At 43.9% G+C, this 25,161-nt stretch overlaps 1 protein-coding gene across 1 annotated transcript in view; it reads left to right on the forward strand.

The window, feature by feature from the left end:
• The first annotated feature begins 1,862 nt into the window (after nucleotides 1-1,862).
• Nucleotides 1,863-25,161, forward strand: part of CCBE1 (collagen and calcium binding EGF domains 1) — a 263,440-nt gene continuing 240,141 nt past the window's right edge. The window contains exons 1-2 of the mRNA XM_003406275.4: nucleotides 1,863-2,558; nucleotides 3,033-3,113. Of these exons, the coding sequence (XP_003406323.1) occupies nucleotides 2,425-2,558; nucleotides 3,033-3,113 (215 nt within the window). The 5' untranslated portion in view covers nucleotides 1,863-2,424. The remainder of the gene's footprint in view (nucleotides 2,559-3,032; nucleotides 3,114-25,161) is intronic.

Genomic DNA, 25,161 nt, shown 5'->3' on the forward strand with positions numbered 1-25,161 from the left:
ACCCTTGGGATTCCCTCCCAGGCAAACCTGGGCTGTCTGCATGACCCAGCACCCTCTCTCACACCCTGTTCTCATATGTGCTCAGTGTATATGCAAGAAGAAAATAAGGAGAAGACAAAGTTGGCTCTGACACACATCTTCTGCCACGCAGCTGCGTACAATGGATATGGCTTTGCTTTTATCATTTTGCAGCCTGAATTACTTTCCCTGAGAAGCCGCATGGCTTAGTAACTGCTATTTAATGTCACTGATAACTAATCTCCTACACCATTCTCTGTTATTTGTAGAAGAGCTAACATCCATAGTACAACAGTAGAAAAACAAGAAACGAGTAAAGATGAGAAAAAAGATGGCAAGTTATTATTAGAGTAACTGAAAAGAAAATCATAAATGGAACCTTTTGCATGATAGCCTCTTCCTTTCAACATGGAGTTGGAACACTTTTGGGGCAGGTATTGCACGAAAGTGATACTATTTCATAAACGTCAGGATGAGTTTATTTTTCACGAGCTTAGAGAGGTGTCTTTTCAGAAACCCAAACAACTGTTTGTGAAATAAACTCCTATTTATCTAGAAAGCGAAAGCTAGAAAATTACAACGTAAAATTCTGTGTAATACAATAATTTACCTTTAAAGTAATAATAGTTTATGTCTACTGAGCACTCGGTATACGCCAGGTATTGTGCAGAACGCTTACATGCATTACCTCCTCATTTTACAGATGGGAAAACTGAGTTTCAGAAAGGTTAAGTAACTTTCCCAAGGTCACACAGCCTGAGTTTGAATCCTGGTCTTTTCTGGCCCCATGAGGATCACTCTCAGGTTCTAGAAGCTTCTGCCATTTCTTATGAATTATCAAGGGAAAATTAACTTGTGTTGTGCAGTGCCATATTTTAATATCAAGTCTGTTCTATGGTTTTCTAGGCCGATGTAAGTTTTGTAGAACAAAACCACCTTACTGAATTAAGCAGTAGACACCTAGTTTCCAGCTGTGACTCTATATCCCAAACAGGATAATAATTCTTGCCATGTCTCTCCCTTAGGGTATTATGAGAATCAAATAAAATCATGAATGTGGAAAGCCTTTGGAAAACATAAAGCATTCTAAGGAAAAATGCTGTTACTGCTATTAAGAATGTCAACATTCTTACGTGCGATAATTCTCCGTTGACCAGAATAATTTATAAATCAAACCACCTGCTTCCCTAACCAATCTGCACGCCAGTAACTGGTGCACACGTTACCTTTTCACCTCATTGCAGAACCGCAAGGATGTTAGAGCTCCGGCATTAAAACCTTCGGCTCTTCCAACTTACTTCTGGGCCACCACTACTTCCTTGGCTCCACGTTTGTTACGAGTTTCCCTTGAACAGGCACAGAAAACTCATAACGTGCAACGAAACGTTAAGATGGAGACACCTAAGAATTACATCGAGGTTCGCTACCGAACGAGCTGATTCACGCTGCTCTCCCCTATGGTTTCCGTGTCACCAGAAACCCAGCAGCGTAAATTAGCAGGCAGCAGGACCTGTGATTAACGGCCCCCTCAGTGTCCCACCTGATCTGCAAGCACTTTCCAGCTCTGAACTGTGTTGTGCACACGGCATGGAAACAGCAGCAGCTCGGTGCAAGAGGATTTAAAACCTCAAGATCCAAAGAGATTTTCCCGAAGTCAAGTTATGAAGAAACTAGCGGCAGAGTTTATTAACAAATGAGAGGACCCGAGTACTTTCATCCAAGGCATTTTAATGAAGACAGACTACACTCTAGAGCTATTTCGGGTTGAAAAGGCAGTTTGGGAGCCTCTCTGTAGCTTGTCAACTCCGCTTTCCTCCCCTACTGCACTAAGAGGAAAAAAAAAAAGGGGGGGGGGGACAAAAGAAAGGAGCGAGATAGCCCTCTAGGGGGGAAAGGCAAACATTGGCTGACCCTGGCCATTAGAAATCAACTGACAACAGGAAGGAAGCTCATTAACCCCTCTTGTTCCCCTCCCCTTTTCCGCGGGTGAGAAGCAGCTCCTCCTTCTCCTGGTCGTGCGACCCTGATGCAAGATGAAAACCGCCGCCTGCTTTCCCAGCGGAGGAAGAGACGGGAGAGGAAGGCGCAACCCAGGACCGAGTCAAGCAAGTCTGTCAATCGACCGGGAACATCCCGAGCGAGGTGACTTGGGCCCCAGGGCCCTCCGCGCCGGCCCGGCACCGCAGGCACCCGGTTACCTGCCCCTTCTGCGGAGTTTGCACCTAGCACCCCAACTCCTAGCCTGATTGCCTGAGCCCCAGGACTTCCAGAGCCCCTGAGCCCAGCGCAGGTGGCGCAAACTCCCCTGCCCGCCGGCGCCCCCTGCCGGAGCGGGAAGGCGGCGCGGAGAGCCGGGTGCAGGGCGGTGAGAGAGCTAGGCGCGCGGAGCTGCCGCTAGCGTCCCCGATGGTGCCGTCGCCTCCTCCGAGCCGGAGAGGAGCGGCCAGGGCGCAGCTGCGCAGGAGCCTTGGGCCGCTGCTGCTGCTCCTGGCGCTGGGACACACGTGGAGCTACCGAGAGGAGCCCGAGGACAGCGACAGGTAGGCGCTGCCAGCCCCAGCGTCTGATCCGCGCCGCGCGCTACCCGAGCCCGGGTTGGTGCGCGCCCAGCTCGCGGGGTGCGGGAGGCCCCCCTTCCACCCACGCCCCGCGCTTCCTGGGCATGAACTGGGTCCGAATCTGCTCTGGCAGGCACTGCACTCTGCTCCCAAGTGACAGCCTCCGCGCCCCCAACCTAGGCGCCCCCATTCGCGGGCCCGCCTTCCTGCAGTCCTCCGCGCTCCGCCAGCGGCCACAGCGCTCGAGCCGGGTTCATGCAGCTCCTCCTTTCTCCGGAGCTGGGTCGCTCTGTCTGTGACCCTCTCCTGGCCGGCCCCTGCCCCCAGTCGTACCCGCGGACGCGCCCCGGGGCTTGCCGCGCCCGCGCCTCCCGCCGCCAAGGGCCCCCAACACGCAGGCCTCCCGCAGGTCGCCGGCTTAGAATAAACGAAGTGTCCTCTCCAACTTTTTCATAGAGAAATTTGCTCCGAAAACAAAATAGCGACGACCAAATACCCGTGTCTGAAGCCTTCGGGCGAGCTCACCACGTGTTTCAGGTAAGACTCGGAGCCCCGCCGAGCCTACAGTGCGCACCCTGGCTGGGTAGGAGGCGGAGCCAGGAAGGTGGGTTTGGAAACGGGCTTGGGGCCCAGGGGCCGCGTTTGCGTTAGGAGACGCCGAGCGCGTACTCCTCGGCGCGAACCTTTGTGTGCCGTTTCTGGGCCAGAGGAGCGAACGACGGGTACGTGAGTCTGCGCCCAGAGAGTGTGTGTCCTGAGACCTTGAGAATGTTTTCCGCTCCCTGGAATACTTGGCGGTGGAAGTTGGCTGGGAGGAGAGGAGGGGAAAGGAAGAGGCTGAAAGTTTTTCAAGAAAAGTGGACCGGATTGTGGGTGTGAACAGCGGGGCATAGCGAAGATGAATAGCTGCTTTTCGATTTGCGTTTTATTTTGAAAATACAAGTCAACAACAAGGAAATACCGGGCACTTGTCTGTCTCTTGACCTTCTGCTGGGATGGAGCGTCTTACTGTCACGGCCTGAGTGGGCTGAAGGGTGGGGGGAGGAGCGCGGGTAGTTGGTGTGGTTGTGTTGCGGGAAAACCAAAAAGTCAAGATTGTTGAGGCACTAGGAGAAGAGGAACAGTCTTTCTGAAAATGTGGTCCACAGATCACCTACGCCAGAGTCTCTTGGGTGTTGTTAGAAATAAGCCTGGCTGGGGCTAGGGCTGGTGGCGTAGTGGTTAAGTGCTAGGGCTGCTAACCAAGGGGTTGGCAGTTCAAATCCACCAGGCGTTCTTTGGAAACTCTATGGGGCAGTTCTACTCCGTCCTGTAGGGTCGCTATGAGTCGGAATCGAGTATGAGTCGGAATCGACTCTACGGTACTGGGTTCTTGTTTTAGTTTAGGGCTAGGGCATCTGTGATTTCAAAACTGCTTGCCCCGTGGTGCTTATACGCAGCTGAAGGAGAAAATCACTGTTCTGGACTTGCAGCCTTTTGAAGGTGAGAGTCGATTTTTTTTTTTTTTTTTTTGACCATTGAATTCTTGGCTTCTCTTCCAGTGCTTTCACTGGATACAAGAGACATAAATATGTGTCCATAAATATTTATCAATTGTCTGCTGTTGAAAAGGAACTGTGCAAGGTACTGGGATCACACACACACACAAACTCTGCCCCTGTCTCTGAGAATATTACAATCTGTTTGGAGTCCAGGGTAAATACTGGATAGTACAAGCTAACACAGTAGCCCCCGTAAGTGTATATGAAAAGAAAGTTAAGTTTCACTCTTCACAATGTTGTGGCGAATGAATCAATCACAGTGCTTTCAGTTGCGAGTAGCTTTATTTCATATCCCAAAGGTTCAGATATAAGTGGTTCCAAGGCTGGTTAGCTTAATGGTACAATGGCATCATCAGTTCCATCGAGTAACCACGCTTTTGAGTCTGTCGTTGGCAATGGGAATGGAATGACCGCGATCACTTAGGTGAATCAACAGTCATTCCTCGGACTTGGGAAGGGCTGCTCTCTCTGGGCACATGAGGAATGAACAGTGAATAAAATGCATGAGAGTTAGAGGAGCCTGGGTGGCATAAAGGGTTTGTTATTGGCTGCTAACCAGAGGTTGTTAGTTCTAACCCACCCAGTGGTACTGCAGAAGAAAGGCATGGCAGTCTACTTGGGTAAAGATTTAAAAAAAAAAAACAAAAACCAAACCCAGTGCTATCGAGTCGATTCCGACTCATAGTGACCCTATAGGACAGTAGAGCTGCCCCATAGAGTTTCCAAGGAACAGCTGGCAGATTCAAACTGCCGACCTTTTGGTTAGTAGCCGTAGCACTTAACCACTATGCCACCAGGGTTTCCGGGTGAAGATTATAGCCAAGGAAATCCTGTGGAGCAGTTCTATCTATGTAACACGTGGGGTTGCCGTGAGTTGAAGGCTGACTCAAAGGCAGCCAGCAGCAACTGTAGAGGAGAAGGGAGTATGTTCATCTGGCAGGTGGAGACTTTAAGAGGTTAACTGGGTAACCAAGATGACTCAGCTGGTAAAATGACCTGGATTGCTTGCCTGATTTCAGCCTTATGTTCCATCCACTCGACCTCGGTATTGCTTAGGATACATTGTTTTCCTCTCACCGCAGTATAAATCCTCTAATTTAACATGGAAAGTGTCCCTGATGTCATTTGCTCATTTGTTCTGTCCCTGAAGGTCAGACTTCACATAAATCAGATTTTGCAAAATGCATGTCAGATTTTCAGAAACCCTTGCTGCCAGATTATTGTTCTAAGCTGATTTCATTTGTTATGCTAAATGACTGTCGTCTTTTCCAGATTGTTTAAAGTAGTGGGTTGTTTCTTTTACACTAAAAGCCTGGATGAGAGACAGTAGCAGTGTCTTGATATGTGTTTTCTGCACATTAACAGCTATCCAGAGAAATCGCCTGTCAGGTCTAGTGAAAAGGATCTTTTATATCAAGGCAAGAAGCAAAGAACTTTGATTTTGGGAATGAGAGGAATGGGAGAGGATATTCTCAGCTTGAGAAAGTGCTGATGGTCCTTGTGAATATTAAAAAGCTTTGTGGTTTTGTTTTTAGAGTTTAGATTTAAGTTCTTTATGGAAGTCAAGAGTTCTGAGTGTACTCCATTGGTCTTATACTATTTCCTTAATTTACTAATTTCTTGAAGACATTGTTAGTTGTCGGTTGCTGCCCCCATTTTGCTTTTGAACCTCAAGAATGGAGGAATCATGTGTATCCCTTGGTTTGTGAACTTGTTGATGACCCTGACCCTGACCCTGACCGTTGCTACTCAAAGTGTGGTCTAGAGACCAGCATCCTGGGCATCACGGGGAGCTTGTTAGAATCTCAGGCACCTCCGCAGACCTCCTGAATCAGAATCTGCCTTTTAACAAGATGTGCAATAAAGCTTGAGAAACACTGCTGTAGATACCAGTGTCCTGAATCCTGGGACTGGTACAAACCAATTTGAACAGATCCTCAGAGGAGCTTGGAGACCTCTACAGATGAGTAAATAGTTCGCAGTTCTACCACATCAACCTGAAACTGGACAGAGAACGAGCCTTCTGGGAAATCAGACCCTCCTGCGCTAGGGTCACCCTTAATCAAGCTGTAAATAGGTAGGCTATGCTACTGCAGGAGGGATGTATATGATTAGGGAGAGTCCCGCTTTATCAGATGTCTTTGTGGAAACAGTTTTAACCCCAAGTGGAAGAACTCTGGAAGCCACTTCTGAACCTGTTGAAAAGAGGGTTTTATAATTTATAGTAAAAACCATTGATAATGGGCAATGGGTTTAATACTAAGATGAGTCTGGTAGATGTGAGTATAAATCTGGTATGTCATTAGAGCCAAGAGTATATGGAGACCTAAGAGAGTTGGGAAGAAAAAATGGACTTGGAATATTCTTTGTCCTGGACCTCCACTCCCCCACCTTTCTGCATTTCTCTTTTACTTGGTTTCACCTATGCATTACCTTTCTGATTTTAAGCTTTTTTTGTGTCCTATACTAAATAATAATGACAAGTTGAGGGCTTACTATGAATTCAGCACTGTTCTTTGTACTTCATAAATGTTATTTCTAATCCTTGAATCCAGTTTTTTTTTTTTTTTTTAGGGGGGTACTATCTCAGTTTTACAGAGAAGGGAAGTGAAACTCAGAGGAATTAATTTTCTCAAGGTCACAAAGCTAATAAGTCAAGCTAACAAGCCAACATTCAACCCAGGTGTCTCTGACTTCAAGGCCTGAGCCCTTTCATCATCCCAGAGGTGTCTATAGATGGGGCTGGATTTCCCAGATCCTGGCATCTGAGTAAGGAAGACCATAAATTCAGATGGCTATAAATTCAAAAGACACAGTTTCATAGAAAACACCAACTCCACTACCACCACAGTGGTCTTTCTGGATTAGCATTGCCAGTGAAGTCTCTTTTAGACAATTGACTGCATATTATTTTCCATACAAAACCTTTCACACTTGTTCATCTGAATCACAGGGGGATACGTCTTGGCTGACTCTCTACCACAAAGTGCATTGTGCTGAGTAAACCTGTTGCCATCAAGTCGATTCTGACTCATAGCAACCCTGTAGGACAGAGTAGAACTCCCCCATAGGGTTTCCGAGGAGTGGCGGGTGGATTTGAACTGCCGACCTTTTGGTTAGCAGCCAAGCTCTTAACCACTGTACCACCAGGGCTCCTTTGTGCTGAGGACCCAAAGCTTCAAGAACACTTGTTGAATGAATGCCAACAACAGCTTACATAGCTTAAAGAATACATGCTTGGTCAGCCTTATAATCTGACATGGGGGATAGACTATATTACTAGTAGTTAAGATATCGGAGTTGGTGTGTGATTTATCTAGACTCTGAGTTTATTACAGCCAAATGAAGCATATAAAGTTATCACGGCATTACCCCTCTTGTGGCTATTAAGGTTTTTCCTACAAGTTGATTTTTCTTCCTTTCCCAAACCATGTTGTTTGAATAAAAGGTTAGTGTTTGCAACTCAAAGAATGTAATCAGTGTCACTGAATTGTACAGGTAGAAATTGTTGAGTTGACATGTGCTTTGTTGAATGTATTTTCACCACAAAGAAAAGGTTAGTGTTTACCTTTCTATTATTGGGTTTTACATCAATAAAATGGCATGTTAAAGGCTTTTTATTAAACAAGGATCAAGGAATATGCTTATTGTATATGAGAAGCAAGCGTGTGCTTTTTGTATGGAAGCAGCAGAAACCCTGGTGGCATTGTAGTTGAGAGCTACAGCCGCTAACCAAAAGGTTGGCATTCAGACAACCAGGCACTCCTTGGAAACCCTATGGGGCAGTTCTACTCTGTCCTATAGGGTGTCTATGAATTGGAATCGACTTGATGGCAACGGGTTTGGTTTATATAAGAAGCATCAGTAAAATAGTTTTTATTGGGTTAGGCCATGTCCAGTAAACGTCCTAAATAATTTCTTTGATCCATTAATCAATTACAGATTTATTGAATATCTATTACGAGTTTAATAGTTCTAGAAAATGTTTGAATATAGAAGATTCAGATATAGCCCTTGGTCTCAGATAGCTTGCAGACTTGATTTTAGATCAAGGCTTTTGAAAATGTAAACAATACGCAGTTATATAAGATTGAGTTCAAAGTCATGTAGTCAAGCTAGACTGTCTATGATGAGGAAGAGATTAGAAGCAGCTAGGAATGGCTTTATGGGAGAAAGAAGACTCAACCTTGTTCTTCAAGGTGGTTCTTTAACTTAGGATGTGTTTGCTAAACTGCATTTGCTGTGATTTTCAACTTTGTGGCTTCTGGACCTCCAAGAAAAAACAAGCGGTATTGCCTCCCAGCCTGTCCCTCCACCGCACCCTTATTCCTGTGTGTGTCAGGCAGTCAATGGTGTCTTACAAGGCAGTACCCTTGCTTATGGTGGCTCCTGTTCCCGTGGGAAGTGGTGACAAATGCAAAACCTTCCAGGTTGCCTTGATGCAACTGTGTTAGCAAATCCTGTGAGAAAGTGGATGTTAATATGTTTCTGTAAATGTGTTTGCTTGGAATTTGGAGAGCAAGAAGGTTGAATTAGAGCAATACCACCAGATTGAAAACATCCACCTCTCGCTAAGGATACAATTGGGGAAAGACTATAAATGTAAGAAAGTACAGTAATATAAACTCTCTGCCTTCATTCCACTCTGACCTTCAACAGTTTCTTAATTGCTGTGCTTTAATTTCTTCACTCGTGAAACAAGGGTAATATCAGTACCCAAGGTAGGATTGCCGTGAGGATGAAATGCGTTAATATACATAAAGTGCCTTGAAAGTTCATAGCCTGTAGGACGTGCTGGATGAGTGTGAACTATCATCTTCATCGCTGCAGTCCCTAAGTCAGATACACTGGGTGCAGGTAGCCGGTGCACATTGGATGTTGTTGACTTCTAGTTGTAAGTTTTATGAGTTTTACAGTGGATGTTTTTGAAAGAGCAAATTCACAACACATGCCGAGACACCTAGGGTGTTTATACACCAGTCACACGCTAGTCGTTTCTAGGTGCTTTTCCAAGTTGCCTTGGGAAAATTAGCTTATCTTTGCTTCCTGCCTTCTCCGGACTACCCAGGGTGCCCTCCTGGTATGGCCTGAAGAGCTGCTGGAAGTCATAGCAATTATAACTTGAAGTTGCCCACGATACAGGGGGACTTTGTCCAGGGTCACAAAGGGACTTATTGGCAGAGACAGGACTACAGATCAGGTCCTCAGCTCCTCAGCCCAGCTCTGGCTTCTCTCCCCTCCACTGCCTCCCTGTCATCTGTGCTCAACATAGCTTAGGCTAGGCAGCGAGGGCATCTCTGTGAATTATTCAGGACACGGGGTCCCCTTTCTGAAAAAATTTGTATTTTACAACAACCTTACATACCTCAGCATTAAGGAGGAAGTGGTAGGATGTGAGGAACAGAACAGAGGGTGGGTGGGGTGGTTTTGTGAAGAACTGCCTACATGACACATGCTGAAGGCAGCCTTCTATTCTCCTAAAATAGGTGTCTCGAGCCCTGGACTTGCTGAGGGCGTGGGCCATTGCTCCCTCGTTTATAGCTGTGTCCTCAGAGGCTCCCCCCAGGCTGGACACGATGGATGCTCCATACATACTGACAAATGACTGCGTGAATGAACGTTTGAATGTCAAAAGCGAAGGACGATGAGATTTGCCTTAAGTCTGTTAGGCCTTCCAGAACTTCTCTTGCTCTCCAAGTATGTGTCCTTTTCTAGCTGTGAGACAGGAAGGCTGTTGTAAAAACCAGAGATTAACTGTACCTCTGTGAGCTGCTGCCATTGTTTTCATTGGTTCCAGCTAGACCTGCTTCCCTTTAATTGCTAATGTGATACAGGTGCTGGATTCTGGCAGCCCCAGCTCACCAGGAACTTGCTGTTGCAGATAACACCGGAAGAGGATGTGTACATGTCTGTCCTTGGGAAAAGACAGTGTGGTTACTGGCTTTGAAGCAGAGGGTCACAATTTTAAAGGAGATATCGCCCCCTCTCTTCTTCTCTCCCTCCTAGCCCCCCTTTCTTCTCTTAAATCATTTCCTTTCACTTATCAGAAAATCTAGGATAAGCAAAAGAACTTCAGTTTTTTAACTTTCCCATTTTATTTGTTGTTGTTGTTAGGTACCATCGAGTTCATTTTCAACTTGTGGCTGGTCCATGTGACAGAGTAGGACTGCCCCGTAAGGTTTCTAAATTGTAATCTTTATGGGAGCAGATTGCTAGGTCTTTCTTCCTCAGAGTGGCTGTGTGGATTTGAACCACCAAGCCTAAAGTTAGCAGCTGAGCGCTTAGCCATTGCACCACCAGGGCTCCCTCTCATATTATAATAGGCACTATAATATATTATAGCCAAGAAAACTGTATGGAGAAATTCTACTGTCTAACACATGGGGTCATCATGAGTCGAAATTAACTGACAGCAATTTTTTTTTTTTTTTGATAATAGATAGTGACAGAGTTTCCTTCTGTTGTACATAAGGTTGCCACAAGTCAGAATTGGCAACTACCAATAACAATAGTGGGTATTGTGGTACAGGTAGTTCCCAACTTATAATGTATTCCAGTTAAAACAAACCGAACCACACAATGTTGCAGCGTGTAATTTGCTGATATTTTCTGGTGGCGTGGTGGTTAAGCATTTGGCTGCTAACCAAAAAGATCGGCAGTTCGAATCCGCCAGCCGCTCCTCGGAAACCCTATGGGGCAGTTCTGCTCTGTCCTATAGGGTTGCTATGAGTTGGAATCGATCTGACGGCAATTTTTTTTTAAAAAATCATTCTCAGATGTTCACTCCCAGATGTTCAAAGATTGGATTTATAGATACCGATAATAAAAGGCAAGAATAATGAAAACTAAGAGGAAAAAAAAAATGGGGTATTCGACTTACATCAAAACCAACTAATGACAGAGTTGTTGGAACAGAACCCCCTTGTAAGTCGGGGCCTACCTATAATGATATTGAGCATCTTTTCATGTGTTTATTGGCCATTTGTATATCTTCTTTGGATATACAAATTCAGATCATTTGCCTATTTTCTAATAGGGTTGTCTGTCCCCAGAGGCACCTCAGAAGACTCCTGCCCTCTTATTTTTCAAGTTGAAGAACAGGTGTTAGAGGAGGCAGGGAAGGTGGAGAGTGCTGGGCAAGGCAAGGTCTGTATCACTTTTCACTTACTCTCGGAGAAACAATACAAGGTGATTGGAAACAGCTAACAATTGAGCACACCACCAAAGGCAGCACTCTCACTGGTGTCCTTTGGGACAATCCAGTTGCCACTCCTATTGTCCCTGAGGTTGTTGCTGCCTGACTTCCTACGGTTCACTTCACTTCATCTTTTCTAAATGAAGCTGGTGTGGGTGCCCCCGGAAAAAGCAAATGTGCTCTTTCTTTATCTGGAGACTCTGTTTTCTCCGAAGAAAGCTTGCATTTCAATCAGTAGTTTCCATGTCACTGCTATTCTGCTTCCCCAAACCTGTGACCCTCCTGCTCAGCAGGACCCGAGCTACTTTTGTCAGATAGAGTGTCTGCCTGCATTGGGGGCACTGCTGAGTACCTAGAGAGCTAAGATCCCCATTCTGAGTTCATTTATTGCTTTTATTTGGGAGATAAAGAAGCAAACAGTGATAACATCTGCAGCTCTGCTTCTGCCAAACCGGGTCTTTCCTTTTCCATGAAGCCATTTACCAGTTTCAGAGTTTTGCCAGTGATTTTCATTCATTTGTTTATTCATTGAATATTTGTTGAGTGCTGACTATGTGCCAAGCACAGTTCTAGGCACTTATAGAATACATTTGTGAATAAAGCAGACTGAAAAAAAAAAAAAAAAACCCTCTGCTCCCATGGGGTTTATGGGTTTTAATTCAGTTCATATTCTGGTGAAGGGGTTTCGAGCCAAAGACAATTCTTTAGGGACTTTTTAAGATAGTTATTTTGGCATATCTGATTAATGTCACATTTTGGGAGCTAAGATCCTGAAATTTCCTGTGGCCCAGATGTGTCTTTTCAGCAAAAGAAACCCCACAGCTCCATGCGGGGACAGGAAAACCCAGGGATGGTGATCACCAAAGAGGCACTAGTAAGGGTTTAGCATGTGCCACAGTCTCCTAAGAATTACTGGAATGTGTAAGCATAACAAAGAAGAGGCCAGGGCTCTTACTATGTGACCTATGAGGATGACAGCCTCAGAATTGCCCCCACTGGGGACAGACACCCCTGGCCCAGCTCACCTCACTTTGGCCAGCCTCTCGTTTTCCAGCAGTGACTCTGCGTGGTGTGTTATAAGAAGGCATGCTCTTCTGACATCAGAGGTATGGCGAGAGGGGGCTGGGGGGGAGTTTTGTCCCCAGGCCAAAGACCAAGAGGGTACCACTGAATCATACACCTCCATCAACAAGGCTGGTGGGGGCGGGTAGAAAAGGGGTGCAAATTTAGAGATTGCCCGTGGGAGCTCATTACCCTCGCTACATCTCTGTTCAACATCGCTTGATTCTCCTAAGAACCCGTTATAGATCTATCATCTTAAGTGTATCTGAACCCTGTGACCATTTCTGTTTCCATCCTGAAACGCCTGTAGGGGGCGGTGTGGTGGTTATGATGTCTGCCTCTTTAATCCTTCTTGAGGAAAGGAGGGAACTCTGATGGTGCAGTGATTAAGAGCCATGGCTGCTAACCAAAAGGTCAGCAGTTCGAATCCACCAGCTGTTCCTTGGAAATTTTATGGAGCAGTTCTACTCTGTCCTACAAGGCTGCTGTGAGTTGGAATCAATGGCAATGCGTTTGGGTTTTTTGTTTGTTTTTTTTGGTAAAAAAAAAAAAAATATATAATAAAAAAGAACGTGCAGCAGAGAGAGGCTTTTTTGGCCCCCAAAGCCTCAGATATTTGCTGTCTGGCCCCTTACAGAAAAAATTTGCTGGCTCCTATAGAGCCATATTAATACAAAGACTAGGCAAGGGCGGTTTTCCATCTCTGCATAACCTCATCCTTGTGTCTAAGACCTTACGAGGTGACTTTGGGGAGAATCATTAAGTCAGCTTCATCTTTGGCTCATTTGTGTTTGTATCACCTTATTTATGGCATTTTATCTTAATCTCCTGGTCTGAACAGCTTTGGTTGTGACTTGATTTCCTGATGTCCAAGAATCAATCATAGTAATTGTTGAGCTGGAACTCAACAAGTCATCAACTATAAATGATATTCTCAAAAAAAAAAAAAATTTTTTTTTTTTTAATTCTTAAAGCATTATCATTGTAAATAATTAGAAGCAACCTCTATGCTTATCGGTAAAGGAATAATCACACCAGTTGGAGTTTGTTCATGTGATAAAATGTTATGGAGCAATTAAAATTTGTGTTCGAAAAATATGGTGAGGTAATAAAATTCTCATGATATAATTTTGAGTAAAATATCTCAGTAATATAATGTTGGAGTGTTTGTAAGAAGTTGATTTTATTGCAAGTTGTTAAGCACTAATTTACTGTGGCCTTCCTGCATGTTCCCAAACAAGCCTTGCTATGCCAGTGGTGTAATCCCTGGGCTCCCTTAGCTGCACCCTTCTTAATTCCTTTGTTCCTCACTTGCGTATTGATTATCACGTATTTTGTTGATTGAAAGCCATTTCTACAGTGGAAAACTTTTTACATTCAAAAATCAAATGATAATATGTATCTATTTGAGGAAGACACATGTAGAGAAACAGCCGTTTGCTGGATGGGTACACCAAATAACCGTTGCAATGTTACCTGTTTCCATATATGGTTAGAAAGTAATAGTGTACTACTTACTGCACAGTCACACTGTGTACACTATATCAGTAATTCAACCTTGACCTTGAGTTCAGAATTGCCTTTTAACAACGCAACTGTTTTGTTTTATAAAACCAGCGGAGAGACTCCTTTATAGTGATGATTTCTGAAGATGAGTATGGGTATGGGGAAGAAGTGGTGGAGAAGGAAGGAGAACTATTTAAAAGAAATATTCTGGAGAGAGACGCAAAGTCTGGCAATAGTATTTTGGGGAAGAAGGGGAAAGGAGGAAATTGTTGGAATTTGCCATATTACGAGGGTAAAGACATGCTGTGGAGTGTAGCAAAGAGGAAAATGCAGACATAAAAATTTGATAAGGAATAGAGAGGATTCTATGAAGATAAGTTGAATGAGAAAAAGATGTTAAAGTCACATCGGAGCTCTGGCCTTGGCCACATGGCCATTTGAACTTATTCTGCCATAACTGAGGTTAACATAAAGTCTACCTAAACTTCTAAATAAAACCCTGGTGGCGTAGTGGTTAAGTGCTACAGTTGCTAACCAAAAGGTTGGCAGTTTGAATCCACCAGGTGCTCTTTGGAAACTCTATAGGGCAGTTCTACTCTGTCCTGTAGGGTCACTGTAGGTCGAAATCAACTTGACAGCAATGGTTTTTTAAACTTCTAAAAGGTGATTGATTGGATAACTTTTTCAACCTGTCTTGTGTCCAGGGGCCCTGGTGGCACAGTGGTTCAGGTGTTTGACTGCTCACTGAAAGGTGGGCGATTTTAACCCACCAGCTACTTCGCAGCAGAAAGATGTGGCAGTCTGCTTCTGTAAAGATTTACAGCCTTGGAAACCCTTTGGGGCAGTTCTACTGTGTCCTACACGGTTGCTATGAGTTGGAATTGACTAGACAGTAATGGGTTTATTTATTTTTTTGGAGCGGGGGGGTTGCCTTGTATCCAGCACTTTATCTTCAAAGATCAGAGGCAAAGGGGAGGGAAAGTGGGGGATAGGAGGAAAGGAGCTTGAATAGCCAATACAGATATCAAAGAAAATAGATATCGTGAAAGGTTTTAAGTAGCCAAAAACAGATATCGAAAATTTCACGTACTTTCCTCCTTGTACATGCCCAACTTTTGCATGCTTATTGTGTCAGACACTCTTTAAGCCTTTATACAGGTTGTCACTTAGAGGGGCCAGGTTCATGGCAGGGTCACAGATCAGGTACGTGGCAGAGCTGAGTTCTAAGCCAAGCTGTCTGTCTCCAGAGCCTATGTTCTTCTTAACCAGTGGGCCCTTCTTACAGGTCTAACAGTTGTGGTTATCTTGCTTTCCTGCCAACAGCAAATTAAAAAGAGGAATTTAGCAGAGAGGGGAGGATTACTGAAATAGGGACACCTCTCCCACTGGTAATAACTGGTAAACGCCTAAGTTGGACAAGTCATCAAAAGCAGACACAAGAACCTCCACGGGCATTATTGCCCATCATGGTGTTCCTGAGTTATGCAGTGAAATGAAAATACCCTCAGCCGTATCACTTAAGAAGAAAAAGAATCAATTTTACTTAAAATGGCATAAAGAATAATGTTATTTGTAACTTTGCCTTCTGTGGAACCTCTCTGTCCAGAATGGTGCCCGGTGACGGTGGTGGTACTCCATTCTGACAGCTCACGGAGAGGCTCACTGCTGGATGCCCATGCTCAGGCCCACTCCAGAACTATGGACTCCAATTTTGCATTTTTAACAAGATGCCTAGACATTTCCTGTGCACGTTAGACGTTGAGAAATACCTTCCTAACCGTCACTACATAACTTCAGATCTCTCTTACTTTACTGTTAGTGACTGACTACTTAAAAAGCCGTATGCAGTAACTCTCAACCTCGACTGCACATTGGAATCACTTGAAAAGCTTTAAAAATGTCCCAGGATGCTCAGGCCACACTCCGGACCAGTCATACCAGAAATTCTGGAAGTTGGAACCAGACACCAGGATTTTTAAGAGGTCCTTCTTGTTAACTGCCATTGAGCTGGCCACAACCTCATGACGACCTCATCCACAAGGGAATGAAACACTGCCAGTCCTGTGCCATCTCCTTGATAGGTTGTGGGTTGGACCATTGTGGCTCAGTGGTTTTCATTAGCTGATTTGTGGAAGTAGATTGCTAGGCCTTTCTTCCTAGTCCATCTTAGTCTGGAAGCTCCACTGGAACCTGTTCAGCATCGTAACAACATGCAAGCCTCCACCAACAGGTGGTTGGTGGCTGTACATTAGGTACATTGGCTGGAGATCAAATGTGGGTCTCCAGCATGGAAGGTGACAGTTCTGCCACTGAACCACCAGTGTCCCCATTAAAACTCCTTAGATGACTCCAATGTGCAGGAAAGTTTGAAAACCACCATCCTAGGTTAGGAGCTAAAGTAAAAAGGGGTGAGCAGCCTGGTTCTGTGTTAGAACCCAAATAAATGGTCTCCATCTTTCTTCTGTGGCCACTAAGCCTGTGTATTCCTCATGTCTTTTGCAATTGGTACAGATCCAGGTCCCTCAGTGGGAAGTTTACAGCTACGGCTTGTCTTGGTGGACGGGCCACATGTCTGGGCTCTCTCATCTAGAAGGTCCTAGTCTTCTCCTCCTGCCATCCCCTTTCTCATCTTAGTGTTCCCTGGTGAGAGGGTACTCGGGACAGGTGAAGTGGGCTAAGGTGGATGGAGAAGAGAGACTGCCCCTCACAAGTTCCTCTCAGTTTCTTGAGCTGATCCATGTAAGTGCCATGGTGCAAATTCCACCACTTCTCATTTAGTGTTGCAGTCTTCTCAGCTTGGGGTCTGGAGCTACTTCATGACCTTTGGTGCATTTTTTTTTTTTTTTTTAATATTTTACTTTGTTGCTGCACTGCATGAACCTTCTCCCAAGATGTAAACATGGCACAGCATATTATAAATGAAAGCTTTTCACTGTCAAGCTGTGTTTTTCTTTCCTTGCAAGCATCAAACAAAAACACACTCTTGTTTTTTTCCACAGAGTGTGATAGGAAATCTGTGCGCTGGCAGAGCTTCTCCTCCCACCCCATCTTTATGTTTCTCTTCAGCGCTCCGGCCCTCCCTTCTCATACTAGAGAACATCTCAACCCCCAGTAAGCACAAAGCTAGTTTTATAGGCTTGCGTTAATGTTACGCAACACGAAGCAATGCACTCTGTGGTTTGACCGCATAGTTATAACCCATACCCTGTATTTACCATATATTCTTAAGCTAAGCGGTCCCCAAGTACATGTCAATATATAATGCACATTTACACACACATAATTGCATCTTTTTTGACTGTTAGGACAGTAGTTATGCTGACTGAGTCATAGAAATGGGGATTATTATAAATAAAGAAATAAGGAAGTATAATTGTATTTCATGTAATAGTGTGCTCCTGAGGTTCTTGGGAAGGGAATTCTTTGAATTTGAGGCTGCCAAGACATGAATTGGCTCATAAGTGATCTCTGTGTGTTTTTAATAATAAAATTTCAGACTTTGACAGTATAATGAGTAGGGTTCTTGCTAGCTGCCATCTAGTTGGCCCTGGGCTCATGATGACCCATGGAAAATGGAATAAAACACTGCCCAGCCCTGAGCCATCCCCGTGATGGGTTGCAGATTGGACCATTGTGATCCATAAAGTTTTTTTTTGTTAATTTTATTTATTTTGTTGTTGAGAACATCCAAACATACACCAATTCAACAGTTTCTACATGTACCATTTAGTGACATTGATTACATTCTTTGAGTTGTGCAACGATTCTCACCCTCCTTTTCTGAGTTGTTCCTCCCCTGTTAACGTAAGTGCACTGCTCCCTAAAGTTCCTATCTAACCTTTCAAGTTGTTGTTGTTAATTTGATCCCCTGTAGATAGTTCTTAAGAGAGCATAGTGCCCCAGGCAGACATTTTTTACTAGTTAAGCTAAACTGTTGTTTGATTTTAAGAAGATTTCAGGGAATATTTTTGGCTTAAGATTTAAAGATTATCTCAGGGCAGTAATTTCAGGGATTCATCCAGTCTTCATGGCTCCAGGCAGTCTGGAGTCCATGAAATTTGAAATTCTGTTCTGCATTTTCCCCCTTTTGGTCAGGACTCTTCTTTAGAATCTTTGATCAAAATGTTCAGTAATAGTAGCCAGGCACCGTCCAGTTCTTCTGGTCTCAGTGATCCATTGAATTTTTATTGGCAGATTTTTGGAAGTAGATTTCCAGGCCCTTATTCCATAATGAGTATTGTTGTTAGTTGCTGTCAGTTGATTCTGACTCATGATGATCCCATGTGTGCAGAGTTGAACTGTGCTCCACAGGGTTTTCAAGGTTGTGACCTGTCAGTAGAAGATCACCAGGCCTGTCTGCTGAGGTGCCTCTGGTTGGGTTCAAACCACCAACCTTTTGTAGAGTAGTTGAGCGCTTAACTGTTTGTGCCACCCAGGGACTCCTATAATAAATGTTTTGTTGTTGGGTGCCATCAAGCGGATTCTGACTCACAGTGACCCCATACGACAGCAGAACTGCCCCATAGGGTTTTTTGGCTGTAATCTTTACGGAAGCAGAACACCAGGTGTTTTTCCCATGGAGCCACTGCGTGGGTTCAAAGCTCTAACCTTTCGGCCAGTATTTAAGCACTTAATGGTTTCTGCTACCCAGGGACTCCTATGAAGAGCATAGCACCATATTATAGAGGATATAATAGGAATGAATATTTAAATTTTTAAGAGACTGCATAAAAGGATCCCGATAGACTCCTAACACTTTGTCAGCATCAATTCCCTCCCAGTATGTTCTGCAAGTCCTTTCCCAGAGACCCCTAATGTTTGGGAAGCATATTTTCACGCCATAACACACCTAGAAAATTGTGATCTGTGGAAGGCAATCGAGGTCAATGAAAAAGGGTGTTTGGAGTTGGAGATGCCTGGCTCTGGAGGCTTTGGTAATCCAGGACTGCCCTGCCGTCTTAAACACCTGGAGCCATTTCTGGGCAGTCACTACCGTAGAGAACACCAGTTGGGATGCTGCAGAGTAGACCATCCCACTTGTAGGCCTTCCGGCTCCATTAATTCAGGCTCTACCTCCGTGTTCTACCTCTACAGCACATCCTTCCTTGAGTGATCTAAAAAAAATAAGGAAGCACAATGTCCCTCTGTCCATCCTTTAAAATATAAGACCTGTACTGCCTCAGGATCTGTGCCCACCTCTTCACTTAACACTGTGTAACTTACTATTGGATTATCCTACCCCATTTGGTGTGCGCTCATGCGTACATCTTGGATGTAATGTCTGTCTTTGTTTTGTGAAACCCTGGGGCGCTGGGACCGTATTTAACTTGCTATCCCTGGAACAGAGGAGGGTTTCATATACACTTTTTACACTTGTTGTTAGGTGCCATCAAGTTGATTTGGACTGATAGCAACCTCACGTGACAGAGTAGAACTGCCCCATAGGGTTTCCCTGGTTGCAGTTTTTACAGGAGCAGATCGACAGGTCTTTCTCCTGTGGAGCCACTGGGGGGGTTCTAACTGCCAGCCTTTCAGTTAGCAGCCAAGTGCTTAACCTGTGTGCCACCAGGGCTTCTTACACTTCTTAGGTCTCTACAGCTAAGGGGCTTGGCTCCCAAAGGAAATGGTCTCAATAATGAGAAAGGACCTCTTTTTTTTTTTCTTTTAGGGAAGTATTTAAACGGAGTGTTATGAGTTGAATTGTGTCTCCTTAAAATATGTGTTGGAACCCCAACCCCTGTATCTGTGGATGCGGTGTAATGTTATATAATCACTTTCCATAATGTAGTCTAATGTTAATGAGGTCATACCAATGTAGAGTGTGTCCTAAACCCAATCATTTCTGAGTTATAAAAACAGCAGATTAGACGTAGAGGGAAATATATACTGGGGATGACAGATGCCATGTGAAGAACACCAAGAACCAAGGAATGCCTGGGACTACTGACAAGGAATGAATTGACATGGCCCAGACCCTGGAAGAAATATAGCCAGAATACTCCTTAGAAGCAAAGATGACGAGACTACATCTCATGTACTTTGGACATGCTATCACGAGGGACCGGTGCCTAGAGAAGGACATCCTGCTTGGTAAAGTGGCAGGTCGATGAAAAAGAGGAAGACTTTCAATGAGATGGATTGACACAGTGGCTATAACAATGGGCTGAAGCATAACAACGATCAAGAGGATGGTGCAGTTCTGTTGTACACAGGGTCACCATGAGTTGGAATCGACTCACCGGTACCTAAGAACAGCAACAGATCCTGATTTGGACTTTCAGCCTCCAGAACTGTGAGAAAATAAATCTCTGTTCTTTAACACTACCCGCTTGTGGTATCTCTGTTACAGCAGCACTAGGAAACTAAGACAAGGAGTTATTTCTCTCTGCCAGTCTAGATGATCTACCCAAACATGAGAATGGAGATGCTTAGATTTGGAAAAAAGAAAGATTAAGGGGTTATTTAACAATAAAAAAAAAAAAAGAAAACCTCAAGTGTCTGCTTTGCTTTGTAGCTTCTCAGGGAAGGGTGCACAAAAAAAGAGGAACTCTTTCTTGGAAATCTTCCTTTTTATAAACTTTATCTTTTTCATGATGATGATACCAATATTTGCTCCTTGCATTTTTTTTTTTTTGCATCACAGCAATATATGACTTAGAATTGTGGGTCCCCTGTAGTCTTTCCTCCTCCAGGATAATGACTGTGAAGGGACTGGAGAATATTTTTCCTGGTCTTTTCTATGCATATACTAAAAGACATGCTGCTTGTGAGTATTTACAGAACTGGGTTTTTCTGCAGCTGCCTCTTTCACTCAATAATAGGTAAGGAGCGCTTCCTCATCATTACAGGGGCGACAGTTCATCCTTACAGCGTGGTATTCTTTTTACAGCTTGCGTGGTGTTCCATTGTATGGATGTATCATAATTCATCTCTTCACTGGGGAACTCTTAGAAAATGATTAACAGATGGTAAGGGGGCCCTCTCTGATGGTTTGGTGGGTTCAAGTTTTAAACTTAAGATGTTGATTTCAAATATGTCAGGTTTAACCAAAAGGAGTCAGAAGATTCCTGGAGAGTATAACTGGGCAGCACATTTGTCTGGGCCTTGGGAGACCTGGCCTTTCATGTCCCGCCCTCCCACTGTGGGTGAACAAGAACCCTCTGCACCTTAGTTGTGGGGAGTGAGGTGCCCCCTTGATTGAGTTCCTTCCAGGCCTGACAATCTGTGACTGTCTTCGCTCCCTGCTTTGCAGAGAGCAGAGACAAGGAAGTGGATTAGTTCAGCCCAGGGGGTTTGCATGATATAAGGACAAACATCTTGACTGTGAAGATACTGTGGGACACGCTGGAATACTGATCCCTTGTTATGGACTGAATTGTGTCCCCCTAAAAGATATATTGAAGTCCTAAGCCCTATGCTTGTGTTTGTGACCTTGTTTGGCGAAATAGAGTTTTCCTTTGCAGGTGTTATTGGTTATTGAAGTCATACTGGAGTAGGATGGGTCCTAATCCTAGTCCCTTCTGATTGGTGTTTTATAAAAGAGGACAGACTTGGAAACGTAGTCACACAGGGGTAGGACAGACACCATGTCAAGATATATCTACAAGGTAAGGAATGCCAAGAGACCCTGGGACTCTTAGAAGCAGGAGGAGGCAAGGAGGGATCTTAACCCTGCTGATGCCCTGAATTCAGATGTCTACCCTACCCTCCAGCACTGTGAGAAAATAAATTTCTGTTTTTTTTTTTTTAATTTTTTTAAGCTGCCCACTTTGTGGTATTTTGTTATGGCAGCTCTAGGAAACTAACACATCTCTAAACCAAAACCAAACCCAGGGCTGTCTAGTCAATTCCGACTCATAGCGACCCTATAGGACAGAGTAGAACTGCCTCATAGGGATTCAAACTGCCACTTTTTGGTTAGCAGCCGAGCTCTTAACCGCTGTGCGACTGGGGCTCCAGGACATCTCTAGTCAGCCTGAAAAACAAGCTAACATTGACGAGCTGTTGACTGCCTCTAATAAATGTCTTTGATAATTTTTCTTAGCCGTATTATTTTCTTAAAGAGAAAAAGATAACATCGTTTTACTCCATAGGTATATGCTTCTGAAAACTGGCATCTCTCTTTGCCACAAGCGTGTGCTGTGGGAAAGAGGAGGCCCTTGTTTTATTCTGCAGAAATTTTCAGGGCTCCTGCCTGCCCACCAGCTTGCTTTTCTTCTGCATCTTTCTTCCAAGAGATGCCTTCCCACAGAATAGGGGAATGGAGGATGAAGTATCCGTTTCCTCCCTTAGCAGGGGAAAGCAGCCCTGTGATGACCTCCCATTTTCTAGAAAGGAGAAACTGTTTCACTTGAGGAGATGATTTGGAAGAGACACTTAAAAATCCTCATGTTATTAAAACCTAAAACCAAACCAGTTGCCCTCGAGTCTCTTCTGACTCATGGCGACCCCAGGTATGTCAGAGTAGAACTCTGTGTGTGCCGTAGAATTTTCAATGGCTGATTTTTTGGAAGTAGATCACCACGCCTTTCTTCTGAGATACCTCTGGGTAGACTCGAACTGCTAACCTTTGGGTTAGCAACTGAGTGCGTTAACCATTTCTGCTACCCAGGGACTCCTAAAAAATTGGGAAGAAAAGGTGACAGCAGATAAGAAGGCTTTGTCATAAAATGTCTTTGACGTTGTTATCCTGTCTAACATTCTGAGCTTAGTATTTGTGTCTGATATTGACTGATATTTTTATTACCAACTTATATTCCAGCATGTGTATAGCCTTTTGAATTTATCTTATGAACCAAAGAAACTGCTCAGCGGTCTCTGCAGGCCCTTGTCAAGACTCCATGTGCTAATCTGCTAACTGCAGCCTCGGCTACTGTCATCATTTATCTGCTCTGATTCTGGCTCCATATTTGGCTCTGTTTAGAGACGCCAAGGAAAATGGTGAAACAGGGCAGTCAGCTACATAAGTTAGACCAATAGCTTTTTTTTTTTTTTTTTTTAACCCCAGATGAACATTCCTACATAAAAGGATGAAGCTTCTCTTGAATTGTCCAGATAATTATCAGGGGCCTTTTGTTTTGTTTTGTTTTGTTTCCAACATCCTTTTCCATGTTTAAGCAGCCTTAGTTTAACACAAAGGGATCTCACTTGTTTCCCATTAAATCAACAGGCTACTGGGTAACCTGAAGCTTGATTCTTTCTGTTAACTTTCTCTTCCTTGTGCTTTACCCTTTCTTATCTTCCTCTTAACTTGTAATCCTTTTGAAGGAGTTCTCACTAGGGTGGGATTGTAATGTGATGGACAAAGAGGAATCTCCGCTGCAGCCTTTGCTTCTCAGTGTACTTTCCTGGAGTCATAGTCACACACACGCAAAGGCAAATTTACTTTCTTTGGAGGTGAAGAAAAGCTGATCGTATTTTATCTCAAACTGTATTTTTAAATTATCAATGTTTCGAATTTTCCCAAGTAAGAACGAACACATCTCCACAATTCAGTCATGAAGATTTTGCTGCATTTGCTTTATCTGTCCTTTTTTCCCTTTGTGGTAATGTTTGAAAGCAAATCCCAGACATGATTTCACTTCACTGCTACGCATTTCGTCTCTAAGAAGTGTGGAATTTTCATAATTACCATCATGCCGTTATTGCACCTAAAAAAATAACAATATGAATGTCATTTTTCAACATTTATCTTTCCAAATAAGACAGGGGTTTGTATTTTTGTGGAGTTATGTCTCTTGAATTATGTCACGGTTGAGTGGTGCTTCTTCTATCACTGCTAATGAGCGATCTGACATTTTAACAGGTGTGTTTTTTTTTTTTTTTTTTTTACTTCAGAGCAAGTTTCTAGAATGGAAATACTATGGTATACCTTGGAACACCACACCGTAGCACTGTTTGTAATAGAGTGGAACTCTGCGTGAGGACGTCTTTCTGGCAGCCACCCAAACCTCTTGCCTTGGAGTCAATTCTGACTGGTAGCAACCCTATAGGACAGCGTAGAACTGCCCCATAGGGTTTTAAAGGAGTGCCTAGTGGATTTGTACTGCTGACATTTTGGTTAGCAGCCAAGTTTTTAACCACTGTGCCAACTGCCCAAAGATAGTTAATTGCTTAAGTTTGAAAGGATTTAAGTGTAAGATTATTTGACTTCAGAGACAGTTCCATATGTTTGACACCAAAGATAATACCATAGTGTAGATGGGGTCTAGTCTTAGCCGATGAAAATACAATTTCTAAAGGAAAGCTAGCATTCTATTTGTATTTTTAGGATACCTTTAAAGTCAAGTGACCAGGTCTTTCTTTTTTTTTTTTTTTTGGACAGCTTTATTGGGATATAGTTCACATACCCTGAAATTTACCCACTTAAAGTGCACAATTCAATGGTTTTAGTATATTCACAGGTATGTGCAGCCATTACCACAGTTAATTTTTACATTTTATCACCTCCTGTACCCATTAGCTCTCATCCCCAACCTCCCATCCCTCCGCCAGCCCTGTTGGTGTTGGGGGCTATCAAGTCAATTTTGACTCATATCGACCCCATATGACAAAGTAGAGCTGCCCCATAGGTTTTCTTGGCTGTTATCTTTGTGGGAGCAGATTGGCAGGTGTTTCTCCCATGTAGCCCCTGGGTGAGTTTGAACTCCCAGCCTTCTGGTTAGCAGCTGACTGCTCAACCCTTATGCCACCAGGGTTCCTCTCCCCCAGCCCTAACCGAAAAACCAAACCTGTTGCCACTCAGTTGATTCCAACTTATAGCGACCCTAGAAGACAGAGTAGAACTGTCCCATAGGGTGTCCAAGGAGTGCCTGGTGGATTTGAAGTGCCGCCCTTTTGCTTAGCAACTGTAGCACTTAACCACTACACCATCAGAGTTCCTCTTCCCCAGCCCTAAGCCACCACTAATCTACTGTCTGTGTTACAGACTTCCCATTTCTGGGCATTTCATATAAATTGGAATTGTATAATACGTGCTCTTTTGCCGCTGGCTTCTTTCACAATGTTTTCAAGAATCATCTGTGTCTTAGCGTGTATCAGGACTTCATTCCTTTTTATGTCTGAATGATATTCTCCTGTTGTACTCCGTCACCTGCCCCATCACTAGTTTTCTGCATCTTTGCAAATGGCAGTTAAAACAAAAAACAGTTGCTATCGAGTCCACTCCGACTCATGGCGACCCCATGCGTGTCAGAGTATAACTGTCGTCCACAGGGTTTTCAGTGGCTGTGATCTTTTGGAAGTAAATCATCAGGCCTTTCTTTTGAGGTGTCCCTGGGTA

Source organism: Loxodonta africana, chromosome 11, assembly GCF_030014295.1.
Source record: "Loxodonta africana isolate mLoxAfr1 chromosome 11, mLoxAfr1.hap2, whole genome shotgun sequence".
Classification (NCBI taxonomy): Eukaryota; Metazoa; Chordata; class Mammalia; order Proboscidea; family Elephantidae; genus Loxodonta; species Loxodonta africana.